The sequence below is a fragment of the Electrophorus electricus genome, chromosome 14, assembly GCF_041902795.1.
Source record: "Electrophorus electricus isolate QZ-2024a chromosome 14, ASM4190279v1, whole genome shotgun sequence".
In the NCBI taxonomy this organism is placed as follows: Eukaryota; Metazoa; Chordata; class Actinopteri; order Gymnotiformes; family Gymnotidae; genus Electrophorus; species Electrophorus electricus.
Window position 1 is genome coordinate 12,012,030 of NC_137510.1, and position 18,302 is coordinate 12,030,331.

At 39.7% G+C, this 18,302-nt stretch overlaps 1 protein-coding gene across 4 annotated transcripts in view; it reads left to right on the forward strand.

The window, feature by feature from the left end:
* Nucleotides 1–18,302, forward strand: part of kcnh2b (potassium voltage-gated channel, subfamily H (eag-related), member 2b) — a 147,255-nt gene that overhangs the window by 67,988 nt on the left and 60,965 nt on the right. For 2 of the 4 annotated variants that reach the window (XM_081696418.1, XM_027002951.3), the window contains exons 3-5: nucleotides 12,309–12,467; nucleotides 12,647–13,165; nucleotides 13,699–13,910. In XM_081696418.1, the coding sequence (XP_081552544.1) occupies nucleotides 12,309–12,467; nucleotides 12,647–13,165; nucleotides 13,699–13,910 (890 nt within the window). Of the gene's footprint in view, nucleotides 1–10,839; nucleotides 10,920–11,005; nucleotides 11,097–12,308; nucleotides 12,468–12,646; nucleotides 13,166–13,698; nucleotides 13,911–18,302 lie in introns of those variants that run through there. The other 2 variants (XM_081696419.1, XM_081696420.1) reach the window with 2 other exon arrangements.

Sequence of the window (18,302 nt, forward strand, 5' to 3'; positions counted from 1 at the left end):
GATAAACAGTCCCAGTCAAGCTGTTGACCCTTTCTGTCTTGACTACTGTCACCGGTTGAGGTAATAAGGACCAGAGTGTATGACTGTCTGACTAATTGGTGCAGTTGGTTTGTTTCACGTGACACCATGATATATCATGGTTACTCTATTACTGTCCTCTGTAGAGGAGCTGAATTAATACCCACTGATATCTCTGCCACTGTGGTGCTTTTTCAGACAAACCTGAAACCTCTTTCACCAAAAATGTTGCACATGCATGGACATCAATATGCCACAGTCTAACCAACACATGCAACTGTATGTTTTATACCACATTTTAGCCAAATCTGACAGAAATGGCCCAAGTGAACTTTTGAAAAGATATTCAGATACAAGAGCAACAGTGGTAAATGTTAGTCAAAGAATATTGATTGCCTGTGAAAGATGTATTGTGATTTTGTAAGTGCTATATAAAACAAAGAGCCCTATCATTTGTGCCCTATGATGGAGTGCTTAATGAGCCCACTGCTGGTAACATGTCTTCAGTGGTAGCAAGACAAGAAGAGACAGACTGCATACAGAAGCGTGAGCATTATTGAGCCTTATTACACCTGTCTCAATGACGAAATCCACTGTTCACTCTTTAATCTATTATGGACAAAATGATGCAGTGTGTGTTGTGACAATAATGTATATATATATATATATATATATATATATATATATATATGAACAAGACAGACATGAGATATTGTGGATGAACATCCAGACCAGATCAGAATTTTTTTTTTTGTTTGTTCCACTGTTCCTTTTTTTTTTTGGTTGTATGATCCTGTATTTATCACTTTAAGGTATTAAAGTGTGGGTTTGTTTCATAGAACAGTGCCCAGTGGGCAAAGCAGAGGCAAGAATGGCAAACCAACTTCTTTGAGAAAGAAGACAGAAGAGAAAGAAAGAAACCTTGAGCATATTGGTATTCAGCTGTAGTCCTGATGTACAGCACATGCTTCTGTCTTCCTTACACTCGCAGAGCTGTTTCACTCTTCAGCGGTATGAAGCCAGTCCTCTGAAAGAGGAACACATCACGCCCTCCTTTGTGGTCGTATCATCGTGTACTAATCCTCTGCGCTGTTTCTGCAACCTCTGTCTGCCAAAGGTTTAACACAACACCACTAGTGGCTGCGTGCTGGGTCTGCAGACCCCTGCCTCGCGTAAATAAAGTGCTCAGACTTGTCCTGCCATGCCATTTGTGCATCGCTTCGAGCTGCTGTCAGTCAGCAGATGGGAAAAGCACTTGGGAGCTTCTTCCTCCTTCAGCTTGGCCTAGTCCCAAGGACCATGTGCACACACAATCCAAAACAGCATGCTGGAAAAGGCAGTGTTGGCTTTATTTGTATGGTGTTCAGTGAAACCCCCTTTAACTGCATGACTTAAACAGGATTGAAATAAACTCTCATTAGTGTTCGTGGTTTTACTGTGGGTATGGTAAAAAATGTCTAAAAGTGTTAAAGGTGCCCTTCCATGAAAGATATGGCATAGCTAAGGCACAATTCCCAACAGAATGAGCTACATTACCTGGCTGCAGACCTTCTTTGAGTTTCTCAAAATATGTGTAAAGGCAAACACAAAAAGAGCTCAAAAGCATTTTCCATTTACAGTTCAAAGACTACATTATACTGGAAAAGAGTATTTTTCAGTGTAAAGTATAAAGTTGATATCAAGTGTTAAAGTTAAAGCAAATGTGTTTCTTTTTATAAATGTATTTAATTCTGTTTAATTAAGGTTGTACCTCATTAATTTGCATTCATGTGTAGAGGTATTTATGTGTGTGTGCACCTGACATTTTATTGACAAATTGTGCCACTTATGTATTTAATTGTTTTTTCTAGCTGCAATGTAAATGTCTCACATGGCTATTTTGCATGTTTTTTGTCTCTAGTTGCATACAAACCATGCTCATTCTAGACATTTGCTTACCAAGCAAAACCTGGAAGTTGTAAGCAAAACAGTGTCTCTCTGCCATCCTGCATAAAACCTCCACCACCATTTACATTTTATATTTACATTTACGGCATTTAGCAGACGCTGTTATCCAGAGCGACTTAGAAAAGTGCTTTGTCATTTACTCATAGAATATATTCAAGTATAGTATAGTCGGTTAGAATTAAACATACCAACGAACTAGAATACTGTAGAATACAGAGATGAATGCTGATACCTAGAAGTGCAAAATACATAAGGTCTATCTTAAACAATGATAAGTGCTATAAACAATAAGTGCTAGAGTTTGTTAAAAAGCATAAATAGTGCCCTACAATAAGTACTAAATTAGTCAGTCAATAAGGGAGCAGTGTCCGTTGTCCTTTAAATATTCTGCAAATAGATGGGTCTTCAGTCTGTGTTTGAAGACTGCAAGGGACTCTGCTGTCTGAACAGCAAGCGGGAGTTCATTCCACCATCTTGGAGCCAGGACTGAAAATAGTCTCGATGCTTGTCGTCCATGAGACCTGAAGCAAGGTATTTCAAGCCGAGCGGTACTTGAGGTTCGAAGTACTTGAGGTACGGCTTGGGCTTACTCGAGGTACGGATCGGGGTACGGACTGCCAGGTTGCCATGTTAGCTCTCACAAAATACACATTACAGTTTTAACCGAACCATTCAGCAGATCTACAGTACTTTTTTTAGAGCTATTAGCACATTGTTGCAAAGCCAAACCTAAGTTTGTGTGACTATAAACCTTCCATGGTCTTCCATAAAGACTTATTCTCACATTGATTTAAGATAGAATGTACAGTAAACATTACCCTTTCTTAATAACCTAAGATCATACTGATCTTATCTGGTCAAAATCCTAATTTAAATCAAAACCATAGACTACAGCAATGTTCTTACACCTAATCGGTCGGCTCTCATTCAGGTCAGAGGCAGACTGGAATTGTTATCATGAGTTAGCTAGGCCAAAGCAGACTCACAGAGAAGACCCAAGACCAACAAATTGGATTCAATTATCTGCAGGCCAGGATGAAGGGCATTCACAGGCACTGTCTGAAAGCTATAAACAATGTAGTTAGAGCATGCAACATGAAAATCTTGCAGTGGACGTCACGTGAGAGAGAGACAGAATATTCTTACCAATGTCTACAAGAAAGCTGACAAATATTGAAACTAAATGCAGGATATACAGAAGTAAACCATCATTTTCCATAGTCTTTTCCCACAAAACATCCCTGAAGATGTTTATGCTCTGGAGCTATCTGGTCGTCTTTTTTTTTTTTTTTCCCGTCCCGTGTGGAGTTTTCCACTTTATGGAAGAACCAGAGGAACACATTACAGACCGTCTGAGTAAACACATCATGCAGGGAGTAGTGTGTGTGTGTGTGTGTGTGTGTGTGTGTGTGTGCATGCGAGCTATAGATCATAATCCTAAATCAAGGTTGCTGGTGGCAGGAAGTGCTTTATCTTCAGCTGGAGCAGTGGGAGAGGTGTGCCCCCCCTTCTGTGAAGCTCTCTCACACACTCACACACCACGTGTCAGCAGCACTAACACTGCTAGCACTGCTATCACAAACGACGGCTGTTCAGGAACAAGAAGCACAAATAAGAAGCACTCCTTGTTACTTTTAAAGGCATAGTAGTGCTTTTAGTTCTTATTTCATCATGTTAATGTAAAGATTTTTCAGTACTGCTTTTAAATGCAAACGTTGTTACCTGAGCCAACAGGCTCTTGATTTGGATGCATTATTCATCACAACTCGAGTGTAAAGGGAAGAGTCCAGTCCGATTGTACATGTTTTCTAAAGGTCTTGGTATATTAGGCTAACTTATAGGTCATTTCAGAATATAATGATAATGCTGAAATGTTTTCAAATGTTTGGTTTCCTCTGGCTAATTGACTCACGACCTACTGAACTTCGGACAAATACAAATACAAATAATGCTGTCACATAATAGTTATGCTGGAAAATCCAAAATTACGCTGGAAATAGATGGGGCTAAAATAGTGTTCTGTTTCAAGAATATGCAAATACAAATGTACGTAGAATTCCTTCTTAATGGATATTCAGTTAATTTTGAGCCTGAGGCAAAAAAAAAAAGAAAGTGCTGATTCCACATCACTGACAATGTGTAGTGTTTTACAAGAGTAAGCAACACTGAAAGCTTATGTTTAAATTATTGACAAGCTATTAGCAAATTAGACCAACAAACCATGAGATTTTCCCCATTCCCCAGTCTTAGGACCATGCTTCAGACTTAGTACTCTTAGAAGACTGAAAAATCTCCAGAGTGCTGTTATCTTCTGCCATGTTTTTACTGACACAAGACTATGCTGCATGCTGCGTCTGCGTGCTTTTGTCTGGAAGACTGTTGCTTTGGTTGATGCTGGACATGATTCAACCTGGGAACTTCGGGATTCAGCTTAGGGAAGTTCTTACTTACTGATTCAAGGTTCCGGTACAATGTGTATTGGCAAAAAGCAGTTGTCAAATGATGGATGGAAAAAAAACAAAAAACAAAAAACATTGACATCATGTTGAATGTCTAAAGTGTTTCAGACCTCACAAAGCAGAGAGCTCATTTAGGCATAGGAGAGAGAAAGAGGCCTAGAGGTAATAGCATTTCCTTACACCAAACTCTCAGAATCAGTCCTGCTAGAGCACATCCTGAATGATCGCTCTCACTGAAATAACCATTCCCGCGATATTCCCGAGATAACCATTCGGTTGGCTTCAGAAGAAATAACTGTTTTTAAAGAGATGCTGTCCTATGAAACTAGAGGGTATGGGGCTTGGCTGTTTTCTTTTCCCATTGTACAAATGATAAAATGGCATTATGGACCTAAACAGAAATACTATTAATTATATAAAGGAGAGGCACTTATTTTTCAGTAATTTATTTATTTTAATTTTATTTAATGACATTTTTTATTTTAATGACAGATGATGACTGCTATATTTAGGGACAGGACTTATGAGGAACCAAAGTGAGCTGTGTGTGCTGAGCTGAGAAAGGTCACTCTCTCCGTACATCCCGTCAAACATCACTTATCCTAAAGGCTTCATACCAGGATTAGCCACGAAAGCCTGGGTGACCTTCCTGCTGAGCCATATTGCTCAGGTGGTTTTCATACGTAATCCTATTGGTTGACAAGTCATCTGTTAATAATTGTGTGTGGGACAGGATCAGGGTGTGGAACCTGAGATGTGTGTCCATCAAACTGTCAGTGTTCTGACAGATAACCTAATGCCAGTGCAGGATCCTGCAGACAATGTTATCAATCAACACAGGTTCTCACACAGTATCTATAGTGTTTGTGTGTGTGTGTGCGTGCGTGTGTGTGTGTGTGTGTGTGTGTGTGTGTGTGTGTGGAGGGGTGGGTGTTAGATAGAGAAAGAGCTCAAATAGGAAGATTGGTGGTGGAGTTATACATATACCATTGCAACACACACATACAAACACACACACACACACACACACACACACACACACACACACACACACACACACACACACACACACACACACACACCACACACATATATACATACATATACATACATGGTTCATTGTTGCATTCAGGGCAGATGTGTGTAATTACCTGTATGAGACATTGTGTCCACATTAGTAAATATGATCTTAGGATGTCTTAAGTCTTAGTAAACATGAGGATGAGGTTAGGCTGTGGTAAAGGTGAGGCCAATTTTGAGGGACCCGGCCTCACGATAGTGCATGGCCAGCACCCTCCATAGAGCTCTCTATATGAGAGTTCCACCGAAGATCTGATGAGCCTCATGTTACCCTAATTACAGGATAGTCTTTTTGTTCTGGCAACAGATAGAAAAGATGCAAGGGAATGAGAGAGAGAGAGAGAGAGAGAGAGAGAGAGAGAGAGAGAGAGAGAGAGAGAGAGAAAGAGAGAGAGAGAGAGAGTCAGAAAGAGAGAGAAAGAAAAAGTAGAGAAATGTTTGTTAACAAGGGAAGAACAGTCCCTACACTTTATGAACTAGGTTGTTAGCGGTGAATATTGTTAGGTATATTGGCAATGTTTATTCAATCAGAGAGAGAGCAAATGGTTAGCAGTCAGGTTCTGAGTTTCAGTATACCTATGTCTTTCACTACACTTTAAAACCACATTGATGTTTACTTTAAACTCAGTCTTTAGAGCGTCAGCACTCTTCGGCCTCCCCTCATTTTCTTTCTGTCAAAGCTCAGCAGCTAATCATAAACAATCAGTTTGGGTGTGAGCGGAAGGTTGACTGGATTAGATTCAGAATTGTGACAAATAGCATCCATTCAAACTGCCATCCACACACATCTGCTGGGAGTCAAGCAGCATCAAAGTAAGTGTTACAGGTGACAGGTTTTTGTATATGTGTGTGTCTCACATCAGTAAAGTTGAAAATGTTTATGTGTGTGTTTATGTGAAACGTGTGCCAGCATGCTTACGCTCCCCTGTGGGCCTGTGGATGGTTTGTGGGCGATCTGTGTCCACTTAACCTGCTCCAGCAAAGGGTTCAACCCAGTCTGAGCCATGGCCATTACTTTAGCCTGTGCTCAGTAGACTGACATCACTGATCCTGCATCAGCTCAGATAGGTACTTTCAGACATAGGGCTGTGTTATTCTAGTCAGGTTCCAAGGCTCTGCACTCTCTTTTCACTAAGAGGTCGCCTTGTGATGCTTGTGGTAGAACAGGATGCATCTACATTCTTTCTCATTGTCTGTTCCACCACAAAACTGAATTCCGATTTGCCGATAGAAGTGATATGCTAAAACAATACCGCTGTCAATTCCTGGCACCAGATAATGCCATCAGAAGTCAGGGTTAATGCCATTTCTCAGTAAGCAGCGTGGTAAGTTAATGGATGTATCCACTACTGACTGCACAGAGTCAGTAGAGATAAAATCTAGAACTGTTTTGCCCTCTAGTGGTAAACTCTTGCACAGACTTTAATGTGTGAAGTAATATCTATATTATTTTGCAACCACTATTTCACTTTTGCATGGGTTGTCTTTGACAATGGTTTTCTTTGACAATGGCTGTTCTTTGGCAGGGGCACAGAATTACATTTATATAAGATTAACTTTGTCTCTACAAAGTCCAAAATCTTCAGCTCACAAACATCGAGTATACATGCCTCATCCACCTTCTTTCCTGCAATAATATAAACATTTGCTCCATTGCTAGATTATTCATCATGGCCTGGACAGTTTTTTTTTTTTATAGCTAAGAGTGATCTTGGAAAATGTCTACATAGCAGAAATGTTACCCAAAGATGCCAGCTAGGTCATAAGCCAGCCTGATAGAGAGGGCATTACATTGATGGATTTCGGTAATAAAAGGTCAAAACGTTCAGGACGTGACAAGGATTTTGTGACTGAGGAAATGCATGTGTCAGCATGAACAAGTAACTCAATGGTCTCAGGAGCAGCGAGAGAGATAAAGGTATTGATAAACTTGCATGGAATGTGCATTTACACATTGGAGCTTTTATTTCCATTTTTATGCTAATATTTCTTATCTTAAAAAATATTAAAACATTTTAAAAAATCATACATTATCCTTGTAAAGGGCTGCTACCTGAGTAACCTTACATCCTCCCACTAGAGAGCAGCATCTTACCTCCATATAGTAAAATGTGAAATTTATGCATAGCAAAACTAAAGAACAGTTCCCCACATATTTTCTGGACACAATATTTCTTACTTTGCTGGATAATCTGAACCATGTCTGCTCCTCTGGAATTGCTCTTACCCTGTCTTCTGGGATCAGAGCCCTGCTGTCTGTTCTGATGTTAAGATTGCTGCAAACGCCCCACTTAACACACACAGCATCTGTTACCTAAAACTTTTGTCGTTCTAACCAGCAAATCTAGTGAGCTATTCATTACAACAGTATCTCCAAGCAGTCATACTTGAATGAGTGAATATTTCTGCAGTAATAATATATTGGGCTAAAAAAAAACAAAACAACTGTCTAACAGCAAGAACAGCCTAACTGTCAGAACAGCAAGCCTGGAGGAGTATCCTAGACGTATTACTGTGCAGTGAAGAACAGTTTTAAACTAAGAAGAGACCTTGAATTTTTCTTAGGCTCAATTAAATTGTCTTTCAGTAAATTAAACCTAAATTAAACAAATCCGACACTTATTTCTCTTCTCAGAGAGATGTAAAGAATGGAATCCTTTCTGGATTTCTTTTTCATTAATCCTAATTCTATCCTATTGATAAAGGCAGGTTGCTTTATGAATGAAGCTGTAGTTTTTTCCTAGGATATTCAGATATTCAATATTCAAGTTTATAGCCTTGCAAATCCAGTGTCAACCCCATTAAATTTTAACCATGTTTAATGTTAAAGTTGTATTACTCGAGTTGTAATTACTCTACATATTAGAGTTGTATTACTCGAGACTCAAAATCACATATTGATTGTCTCAGTCTTGACACCTGCATGAATTTTTACTCAGTCTTGTCTCAGTCTCTTCCTAATAACTGAGATGATTATTAAGTATCTCATCCATAAAAAAAAAAAAATTGCTGGAGTAGTTGCTTTGATCAGGACACGACAACCATTTAGGACACCTTTTTACTCACTGATTATTTGGCACATTAAACTTCACATCAAACTTTCTGGATAAGAACGGCAGCATAATTTAAATATAAATGACCTTTTAATGACAAACACTTCTATGTCATGCATGTTTGTGAGCTGCAAATATCCCAGTATCGTGTTGAGGATTTTCATTTAACAAGCGGGAATGGTAACAGTAGAGATTAGCTCTCATTAGTTTTCCACAAATAGTTTTCTATTCTGTCAAAGTTTGAAGAGTTTGCAAAGAGTCATGTTATAATCATTGTATTTTTATTAATTTTTTTATTATTAAGTATCGCAGGTTACAGAATCTGTTCTTTATATCACTATAAATGTTTTCTGGTTAATACAACTCTTTTTTGTTTATTTATTTAACTCTGAGTGCAGACAACTCACTATGCACCTATGGAAAAAGAAATCAAAATGATTGCCCGCACACAAATATGCATGCACGCGCGCACACACACGCGCACACACGCTCACACACCACACACCACACACACACACCACACACGCACACGTGCACACACACGCACACACACACACGCAAATAATAATTAATTAAATAATTTAACCTCTCTTTTCCATCCTTTTATATTCAACCTTGCTTTTCTTTTTTTCCTTTCTGTATTGAGTGCCATCATGTTAAACATTTAGATGGTGTGGTAAGATATTGTGTCTGAACATTAACTAGAGATTACAGATTAGAGATGGCCATGAGTGTGCTGGGCTTTACAGTTTATGCAGTGTTCCAGACCCCAGGACAACCAGGACAGCAATGCGCCAATATGTGTGTGTTTGACTGCATATACATGGTTGGACTTATGAGTGTTTCACAGATTGAGAACTCAGCCTTAATCTTAAAGAGTGGATCAGTCTTTTTAAGTGGTGCACAATAAACCCAGGAAGCATAATGAATTGAAGTCAAATCCCTTCCTCCACAAAGAATATAATCCCTCACTGACATTGTTTTTTTTGTTGTTTGTTTGTTTGTGTGTGTGTGTGTGTGTGTGTGTTAGCGCATGCGCGCATGTCTGCATGCATCTGTATGTGTATATATAAGTGTTTATCAGATATTCTACTAGGGAGATTATGAATTTATCAGCACACTGTTTTTCAAAAAAACATTTTGCTTCTAGTACAGTTTTTGTTTCTTTCTGCTTCACCCTGTACAAACACTATGAAAGGGGTTCTACTAATCAGACACTCTGAATAGTCCCTAAAAGGTTATAAGTAGACTTTGTAAATGTTAGAGCTGTATTAGTTTAATCAGTTCTGTCACAATGGAAAAAACAAACAAACAAAAAAACAACTTCCCAGCTTGAGAAATACTGCTTAACCATAACTCACACAGGTAGCCTTGCTCACTATAAAGACACCAGTGATATATGTTTCCTCTGTTCTTGTTTTGTATGTTTAAACGTGGTCACTCTGTGTGTTGTTTATGACAGCTATTGTTTACACTCTTCTGAGTTGTCCTTATTTGAGGTGATTCTTAAAAAAAACATCAAGTAAAACAATGGGTTTTAGATACCTATATATTTTCAATATCTCAATGTTGGCTTTTTACATGTGGAAGACATTTTTGAAACATACAGTATTGTCAGCAGAAATGTCTGAGCCCATATATTGTTCAAGACTCCATACATATTTACAAGGAAATACTGAACATTTAAATTCAGATTAATGTTCTAGTTTACTAGATAGTATATCTGAATTTATCTGGTATCTTTTTCCTTTTTGTAACACCAACTACACTTTTAATGAAGAAGCCTAATGAATACAATCACATCATATAGTAATAACATAATATCCCCATATCTTGGTAAGAGTAAAACAAGCTATTACTCTTCTGTAAATAAGAGGTGCAGAGTGTAAGTATTATACGGTGGTAAAATACATTTTTTATCTGAGATTTTATTACATTTTACCATTTAGATAAGGAAGATCAAAGACATTCAATCACCCAGGCAGAATTCTGAAAGGCCTTGACATGAGTGTTAAGAACAAATTGTGACTGGATTGATGTAAGGCACCCATGCTTGCTCACAATACAATATAGTGTTTAGTATGCATGCATAGGAGGTTTGTTCCAAACTGCTTTCAAACTGCTACACACCACCCATGCTACACACTCAGCACTCAAACCAGATGGTGTTAGGTTTCCTGTAATCCATGTATCATACCCTCTGGTTCTTCCACAGCTGGGATTATATAATGGCTCAATCTCTGTTAGCCCCCTGTGTCTCTCTCCTGCTCTATCGCTCTCTCTATTAAAGAGAACAACTGTCAATCTGTCAGTCTTCTGAGAATATGTACTACCAGATATCATTCTTGTTTCTCCACATGCGGTAAGAGGGAGCAAGGCAGCTATTCTTTTACTTTAAATGCCATTTATACTGTGCCACTACAGGTTTGGAGGCTATAGTAATCTGTGTAGACTTTGTATGAACTTTGTATGAAATTACATTCAACATCTACAAGACTGAAAAAGTGGCAGACTGAGTGGATGAGAAGGGTTTAGCAAGGTGGGTACAAAAAAGAGAAGGTTTTGAGAAGGTTTACATACTCTGTAGTTCTCTATAAGATTATCATGGTTGCTGTTGCAATTCTTGTGGTAACAGTAAAATCCATCCAAGAGAATCTAGCTGCACAAAGTAATCAAAAGAAGAGTTCATTGAAGGCTATAGATTTGCTGTATGTGGTTATTGATTTTAGATTATATCCTACAAACTGAAGCATTGATATTGTGAATATAATATAGGTTGAAATGAGGTTTAATCTTGCATTTTAATGTTGCATATTCTCTCAAATGCATAAATACTCACTGGTCACTGTCTTTTTAGACTTTTTATTACTTACTATATGTAAAGGGTTGTTTAGCAACTGGTAGTTCAGTGGTTAAGGTACTTGACTTGTAAATGGAAGGTTGCTGGTTCAAGCACCACTACCAAGTTGCCACTGTCGGGCCCTTGAGCAAGGCCCTTAACCCTCAATTGCTCAAGCTGTCATAACTGTAAGTCACTGTGGATAAAAAGCATCAGCTCAATGCTGTAAATGTATGATTTTGTGTGTTAGTAAACAGGCTGAGCAGGCAGAGGCAGAGTCGGCAAAACCAGGGCTTTAATATATAAGTAAAGGGGCAATCCAAAAATGCAGAATAACAAGCAGCAGTCAAAAATAGAAAAAGCAAAAACCAGGCAATGCTTTAGCAAAACAGGGCAAACCTTAAAGCAGTAGATCAAAACAGGCAAGGAAACAATAACAGCTTTGTTCATACTTGCAAGTACTGACTGAGACTTCGCAACGAATATGAGACACAAAGTTGTTTCAGTACAAAGGGAATCAAACAGGGGACTTACAAATAGGCAGGACTAATTGACAGGAATTAGAATGAACAAGGTTGACATGAGGATCATGGAAAATGTAGTACATAGAAGTGATGACAGGTGTACTGGGAGGGGTGCATGTGAATTTTTTGGAGGAATGAAGACTGTGCAACCAATGCATGAAATCAGGAACATAATACATTTGCAGAATCTAGAATACTGACTTACTTACCCCTGACCAGAGTAGCTTCAGTGATTGTCCTGGACATGGAGCCCTTCTTACTACACTACAGTGGTCATCAGTTATGGCTGATAATGTTAATTGGTTGCGTAAAATATTTTATGATGAAATTAATATAGAAAATGGTATTTAAAAAAAAACTGTCCTCTAATTAACACTGCTCTCCCCAGGTGTGTGCTTCCCATGCATGGTGGATGTGGTGCCGGTAAAGAATGAAGATGGAGTGGTGATCATGTTCATCCTAAACTTCGAGGTCATGACTGATGACACACCGCACAACCCCGCCCTGCAACTCAACCACCGGCTGCCTCTCTCGTGGCGACCCATAAGTAAGTCTCCGTTCTTCTCCATTCTCACACTCACACATTTTATTTTTCACTGGCTCAATCACTGGCCCTATGTATTTACTAAGGCCGTTTCTTTCTCTATATGCGTCTTTCTCTCTCTTTCTTTTGCTGTCTCTGTCTCTCCTTCTCTCTCTCTCTCTCTCTCTCTCTCCCAATATCAGATCGATCATGGCGTCTCCGACTGCGTCTGCCTCTCCTGCAGTCCCACAGTGCCAGCCAGTCCTCTCTTCAGGAAGACCCTGAGACTGGCCGCGTCGTAGCCCTTCGTGGCACCGCCCCTCTCCCAGCCAGCAGCAGCCACGAGTCGCTGGCTCTGACTGAGCTCTTGTCCCTGAGAGAGCACGAGCAAGCACGGCCTGGCACTGCCACCACTGCTACCGCTGCCACAGAAACCCCCTCGTCCTCACTGTGGCTGGAGGACAGGCGCACCCTGCTGGGCAGTGATCTTACCTCCTCGTCCCCGGGCCCTCCGCCGGCCCCGGCGCTGCCACTGGGTCAGTCCTCTCCGCGGCCCCCCAGGCTGAACACGGAGGCCTCGGTGTCCAACTGCAGCCTGACGCCCAGCCGCTCACGAGAGAGCTTCCACAGCATGCGCCGCGCCTCTTCCGTGGACGACATCGAGGCCATGAGGCCCGAGTGGGAGCGCAAGCATGGCCCCCGAGTCTCCAGTAGCAGCACGGGTGAGCTGCTCAGGCATGATGCCCTGCGATTGGTCCTCAGGGTACACAATACAACACCAGGCAGGCAGGTCTGAGAGGAGAACTACTGAAGTGGCAAGACCTAAGTGCATCATATTAGGAGCTCATAAATTTCCTTTCAGTTTACTGCTTCATCTTGTCTGTAGTTGAGTGTGGCAGGTAATTATACAGAGAAACAGTATGTTTTGGACAGAGGTCCTTCATCAGCTGTGCAGGCAAAGCACACACACACACACACACACACACACACACACACACACACATACACACACACACACACACACACATACTGAAGGTTGCTAATTCAAGGTTGCCATTCTTGGGCCCCTGAGCAAGGCCCTTAACCCTCAATTGCTCAAGTTGTATTCAGTCATAATTGTAAGTAACTTTGGATAAAAGTGTCAGCTAAATGCCATAAATGTAAATTTAAAAAAAAATATATAGCATTGCATGCATTATTATTCTGTCAGTGGACCCGCCACACTGCCCTTTTACCCAGCCACACATTTTCACAGGTGCAGTGAACAACAAGTCCACGATCCTGAACTCTACCTCTGACTCAGACCTCATGCGATACCGTACCATCAGTAAGATCCCCCAGATCACTCTCAACTTTGTGGACTTCAAGCCGGACCCACTCATTGCACTTCCTCCTGGGGAGATAGACATCATTGCTCCATGCAAGCTCATGGACCGCACACACAATGTCACAGAGAAGGTCACGCAGGTAGGGCCGAGCGCTTTCTACTAATTGGGCCACTTTCCACAGGGAGTGTATTATTTTAAATTTTCATAGTGGACATTCTTTCTGATGGTTTGAAGACAAAGTTGCAAAATGCTTTTTTGGACTTTTTGTGTTTTATTTAAGTAGTGTAAAAATTAAGCTTATATTTTTAGATTTTGAAGGAAATTTGGGTAAGAAAGATTGCAATGAGTCACTGAGGTGCATTCAGTTTGGCATGCTGACTATGCCTGAAAATGTGCTGGTCTTGTTTTGGCAAGTTCTGCTATTTAGATCTTATGCAGATTTAGAGGTTCACAAGCCATCAGCATTCTGACTCCTACTTTTGACATTTGGCTTCACTGTGTACAGCTAAGGCTGATATGTATAGTGCCATATGTTTGTCATGTGTCTAATAGTCTGCACGCTTATATGGGCATTTAGCACCAAATGATCAGTTGGCTGTTCTGGGTATGAATCGCAGCAGATGCTTTAATGGCACATCTGTTTCTTTGGTGATTAACTCTTAGAATGGCAAGACTCCAGAACTCCTGTTTCATCACTTTGACGGCAGCAACAATGGTCCAGCAGTGCTAGCAGCAGGTGATCCTGGCTTTGGCAAAGCCTGAGTAAAGCAGTCTTTTCATTTGTTGTTGTTCATCTTCTTGGGTTAGATTGGCATCAACAGTTCTCTTTTCCAGATGCATGAGGATTATAAATGTGATAAAATGGCCAAGTGAGAAAATGCATTATTAATTTAAGACATGATTATTTTGAGTGTATAATGTGGAAAGTCTGGTTTGTTTTTTTAAATGCAACATGTTTGTTTTATCAGAGTTGCATTGTAGGGTCAGTTGTAGAACTTCTCACCCTCACACTGAAACACAACCTTACTGTACAGTCAAGTAGTGTACTGGGTGTACCCATGTTAAGCTAATGCACCTCCATGTCATGCGGCTGGCCTGGCCCTCTCAGCTGGGTGCACCCAGGTTAAGCACACACAGAGCAGATTTATATCATGTGCAATGCATCATGCCCCTGCCTGCTTGTGGTTTGTGATGTGACAGTCATGCGCCAGAAAGCTTTTTTGGGGGGGAATTCCAGGCAAATAATGTTTACAGTGGATATGTTTTATAGATTGGGATATTCTTCTTTGTGTTTGTGATACAAATGTGACATCATTTAGTATTTCTGAAATTTAAAAAAAATACTTTATATCATCTTATAATAAATTTAAAAGTCTTTGGTTAAAAATAACAGCAATTTCCAAAAAACAAAAGAGGAAACACAAAACTGATCACTTTTTCTCTGTAGTTCACATAGTATAGGGCTCACATACATCAGTCTCCTTGGAGAATAAAGTGTGAGATCTTTTTTTTTTCCATCTTTCCTATCGTAATAAATACCAGTGTATGGACAACAAGGAGCTGACCCCCACTTCTCCTCTGAGATGCTTGATATATACGTGGGCTTGAGGATGGCATGTCTAAGTGTTTTATAGCGTGTTCTGTGTGTGTATACTGTGTGTTGATGAGCAACTATTGAACTGCATAAATTACACCTGAGAACCTGCTAGCACCAGCTCCCCCTTAGACATGTGGGCGTGGCCTCAACATCTCTAGTGTCCTCACTGTTCACAGCTCCCAGGTTGTCATGGTGATGAAGGACTCTCTCTCTGTGGAATAGATCCATCTGATCAAGCCTTACTGAATTACTGATTAGGTTTGCACTCTGATGTCATAATAAACTCATGAAGTCATAACAATTTTTCACAGCAGAATCAGATAAGGCAGAATGTGATAATTTTTGCTGCAGTGAGTGTTAAATGTATTTGCATATGATTCTATACGGTAGCTAGTGTGTGTGTGTGTGTGTGTGTGTGTGTGTGTTGCGCTTAAAGCTTTCATTTCCTTGGTTGCACAGCTCATCGGGCCATTTGGCTATTTTATTCAGGTGAAAAAGCAAGGGCTCTCCAACCCTCCAAACTGCAGAACACAACACATACTGCTCTTAATTGTTAGTCATTTTTTAGTTAGTAAACTGTCCTTTATTTGTGTATTTGTGTGTGTGAGTGTAGGGGGTGGGGGGATGGGTGTAGTTGCTGTGTTAGTGTGTGGGTTTGTGTGTGTGTGTGTTTGCGGGTCTTTCCTTATCACCTCTAAGGGACCTATTCAAAGTCTAGTGGAATGTATGTGTGCTTGTGTTTATAGCTCAGGTGCAGAAAAAGTAGGCAGGTCACAGTGCTCAGGCAGAAGACACCAGCTGTGCCTTTAATTCATGGTGGGATATTTTTAACACACAAACACCCACACACCCCCAAACACCCACACATACACCCCCCCCCCAAACACACACACACACACACACACACACACACACACACACACACACACAGCAACGCTAGTTTATTGATATGACACTTTTAATACACAGTGGTAATTCAAAGGGCTTCAATGATAGTTGCTACGTAGATAATTAAAACTATCGCTTTAAATTGATTAAATAGAACAAATATTAAATAGAGATCTAAAGATGGGCTGTAACTGGACTATAGCTTCCCTTAACACACAGCAAGTCTAACAACCATTTAACCAACTGCATCACCTCCGTTCAAACTGATGTGTGAAGCCTGTAATAGTATGCATAATCCGCTCATGTCAGTACAACACTGCTACAGCCCTGCTGTCTTCAAGTTCGCAACAATATACTTAAAATAAAGAGAGAAAATAATACACAATAAAACACAATTTTAATTTAAAGTGCAATAGATTTTACCACCAAAAAGTAGCAAACAATATTTATAAATGTAATTATTTATTATTGTTATAATTTCCTTTAAATTGCAGCTCACATGAGTGAAGAATCAGATTGCTTTGTAGTTCTTAATTTGAACCAGGTCTCCCACACGGATGCAGCCATGTTTAAAAATAGATGTACACACTCTCTGAAAGGTCCAGGCCACTAGATGTCAGTATAATGGCTGTTTCATAATCTGGCGAAGAATCATTGGGGGAAAAAATACCATTGCTTCTTTAATGTTTATGATTTGTATTGTATGTTATTTGGGAGTGTAAATATAGCTAAATATAATCATGTCTGTGTACTTTTAAATCATATTAAATGTGTATATGGTTTATACATAATATATGCCCCTAATGAGAAGTAGCTAGCAACATGCTAACTTATGATTTAACGTTAATAATTCCCTGTTTTTGCAAGATGTGAATTTAGGTTCAGAGACTGATTGGGAGGTATGGTGGACTTGTGGTGGACTTGTGGTATGGTGGACTTTTTGATAAGTGATAATTAATCCTTGCATGTGCAGTTAAGGAACAATTACCCACAATTCCGCAAAACTGGCTGATGTTGCACACTTAAACACACGGTCATTTACTATCACTAGCACCATTAGTATGTGAATTATGCTGTGTGTGCTTGCTGCGCATTCCATTGAAAGAGCTCGCTCTCCCACTTTTAGCTTGGCCGAGGAATTGTCCTGCTCTGATACAGTAGCAAAGTTGGAGAAATGGGAAGCTCTTTGTGCTGGTAAAATGCTAAGATCTGATGAACATGCCTAGAGTCCCCTAGAACATGCAGAACACACATTAACTTTAACTGATGAATCCTATATTTAAAGTTGTGAATGGTCAATGGTTCACAGTGGGTAAATTTAAAAGTGCTCTTGGATGTGTTTTATGTTGTTTTTATTCTCAGTATTGTGGTAAAAATGCAACAGCAGTGAACATTTGGTTTATGCCTTTCATTATTGCTTTAACTCATTATATGGGGCTTTTTCCCCAACCAGTGTAGTTAGTATGGAAATGTTATGGATTTAATGCTTTTATAGAATCTGAAAGAAGTATGTAACCATCAGCAGTGTATACCCATTCACAAGTACTAGGGATCAAACACACCCAGGAGATCAAACCAGAGAGGTCTGTGCTTGTGTCAAAGTTCACTTTAAAGTTCACTTGGACATGCCAAAGCCATAACCTCCTTGATCACATAAAACCTCAGATTAAAGATTCACCACCTCTCTGTGTAAGCCTGTAGGGTCTGGTGATGTAATTTATACAAAGTGTGCAACACAATCATTTAAAGTAAATGACTTGTGTTAATTATTCTGTTTAGTTCTAAAGCAGTTTTTCCTTTCAGTCCACTGGGTTTTTGTACACCAAAATTTCTGCAAGTCAAACTTTTGAACAATAAAGGTTCTGGATCTAGGATTTCATATATGAATTGAAAAGGTGAATGTTCTAGTGTTATGTTTAGAGCTGGAGTTGTAAGGATAACTCGGAATCATTATGTCATTTTCTTAAGTGCCAAACCTGTAAGAAAGATGCAATAGAAAGGGACAAGGAAGATACCCCATTATTTGTTTTTTTGGCACCTATGTCA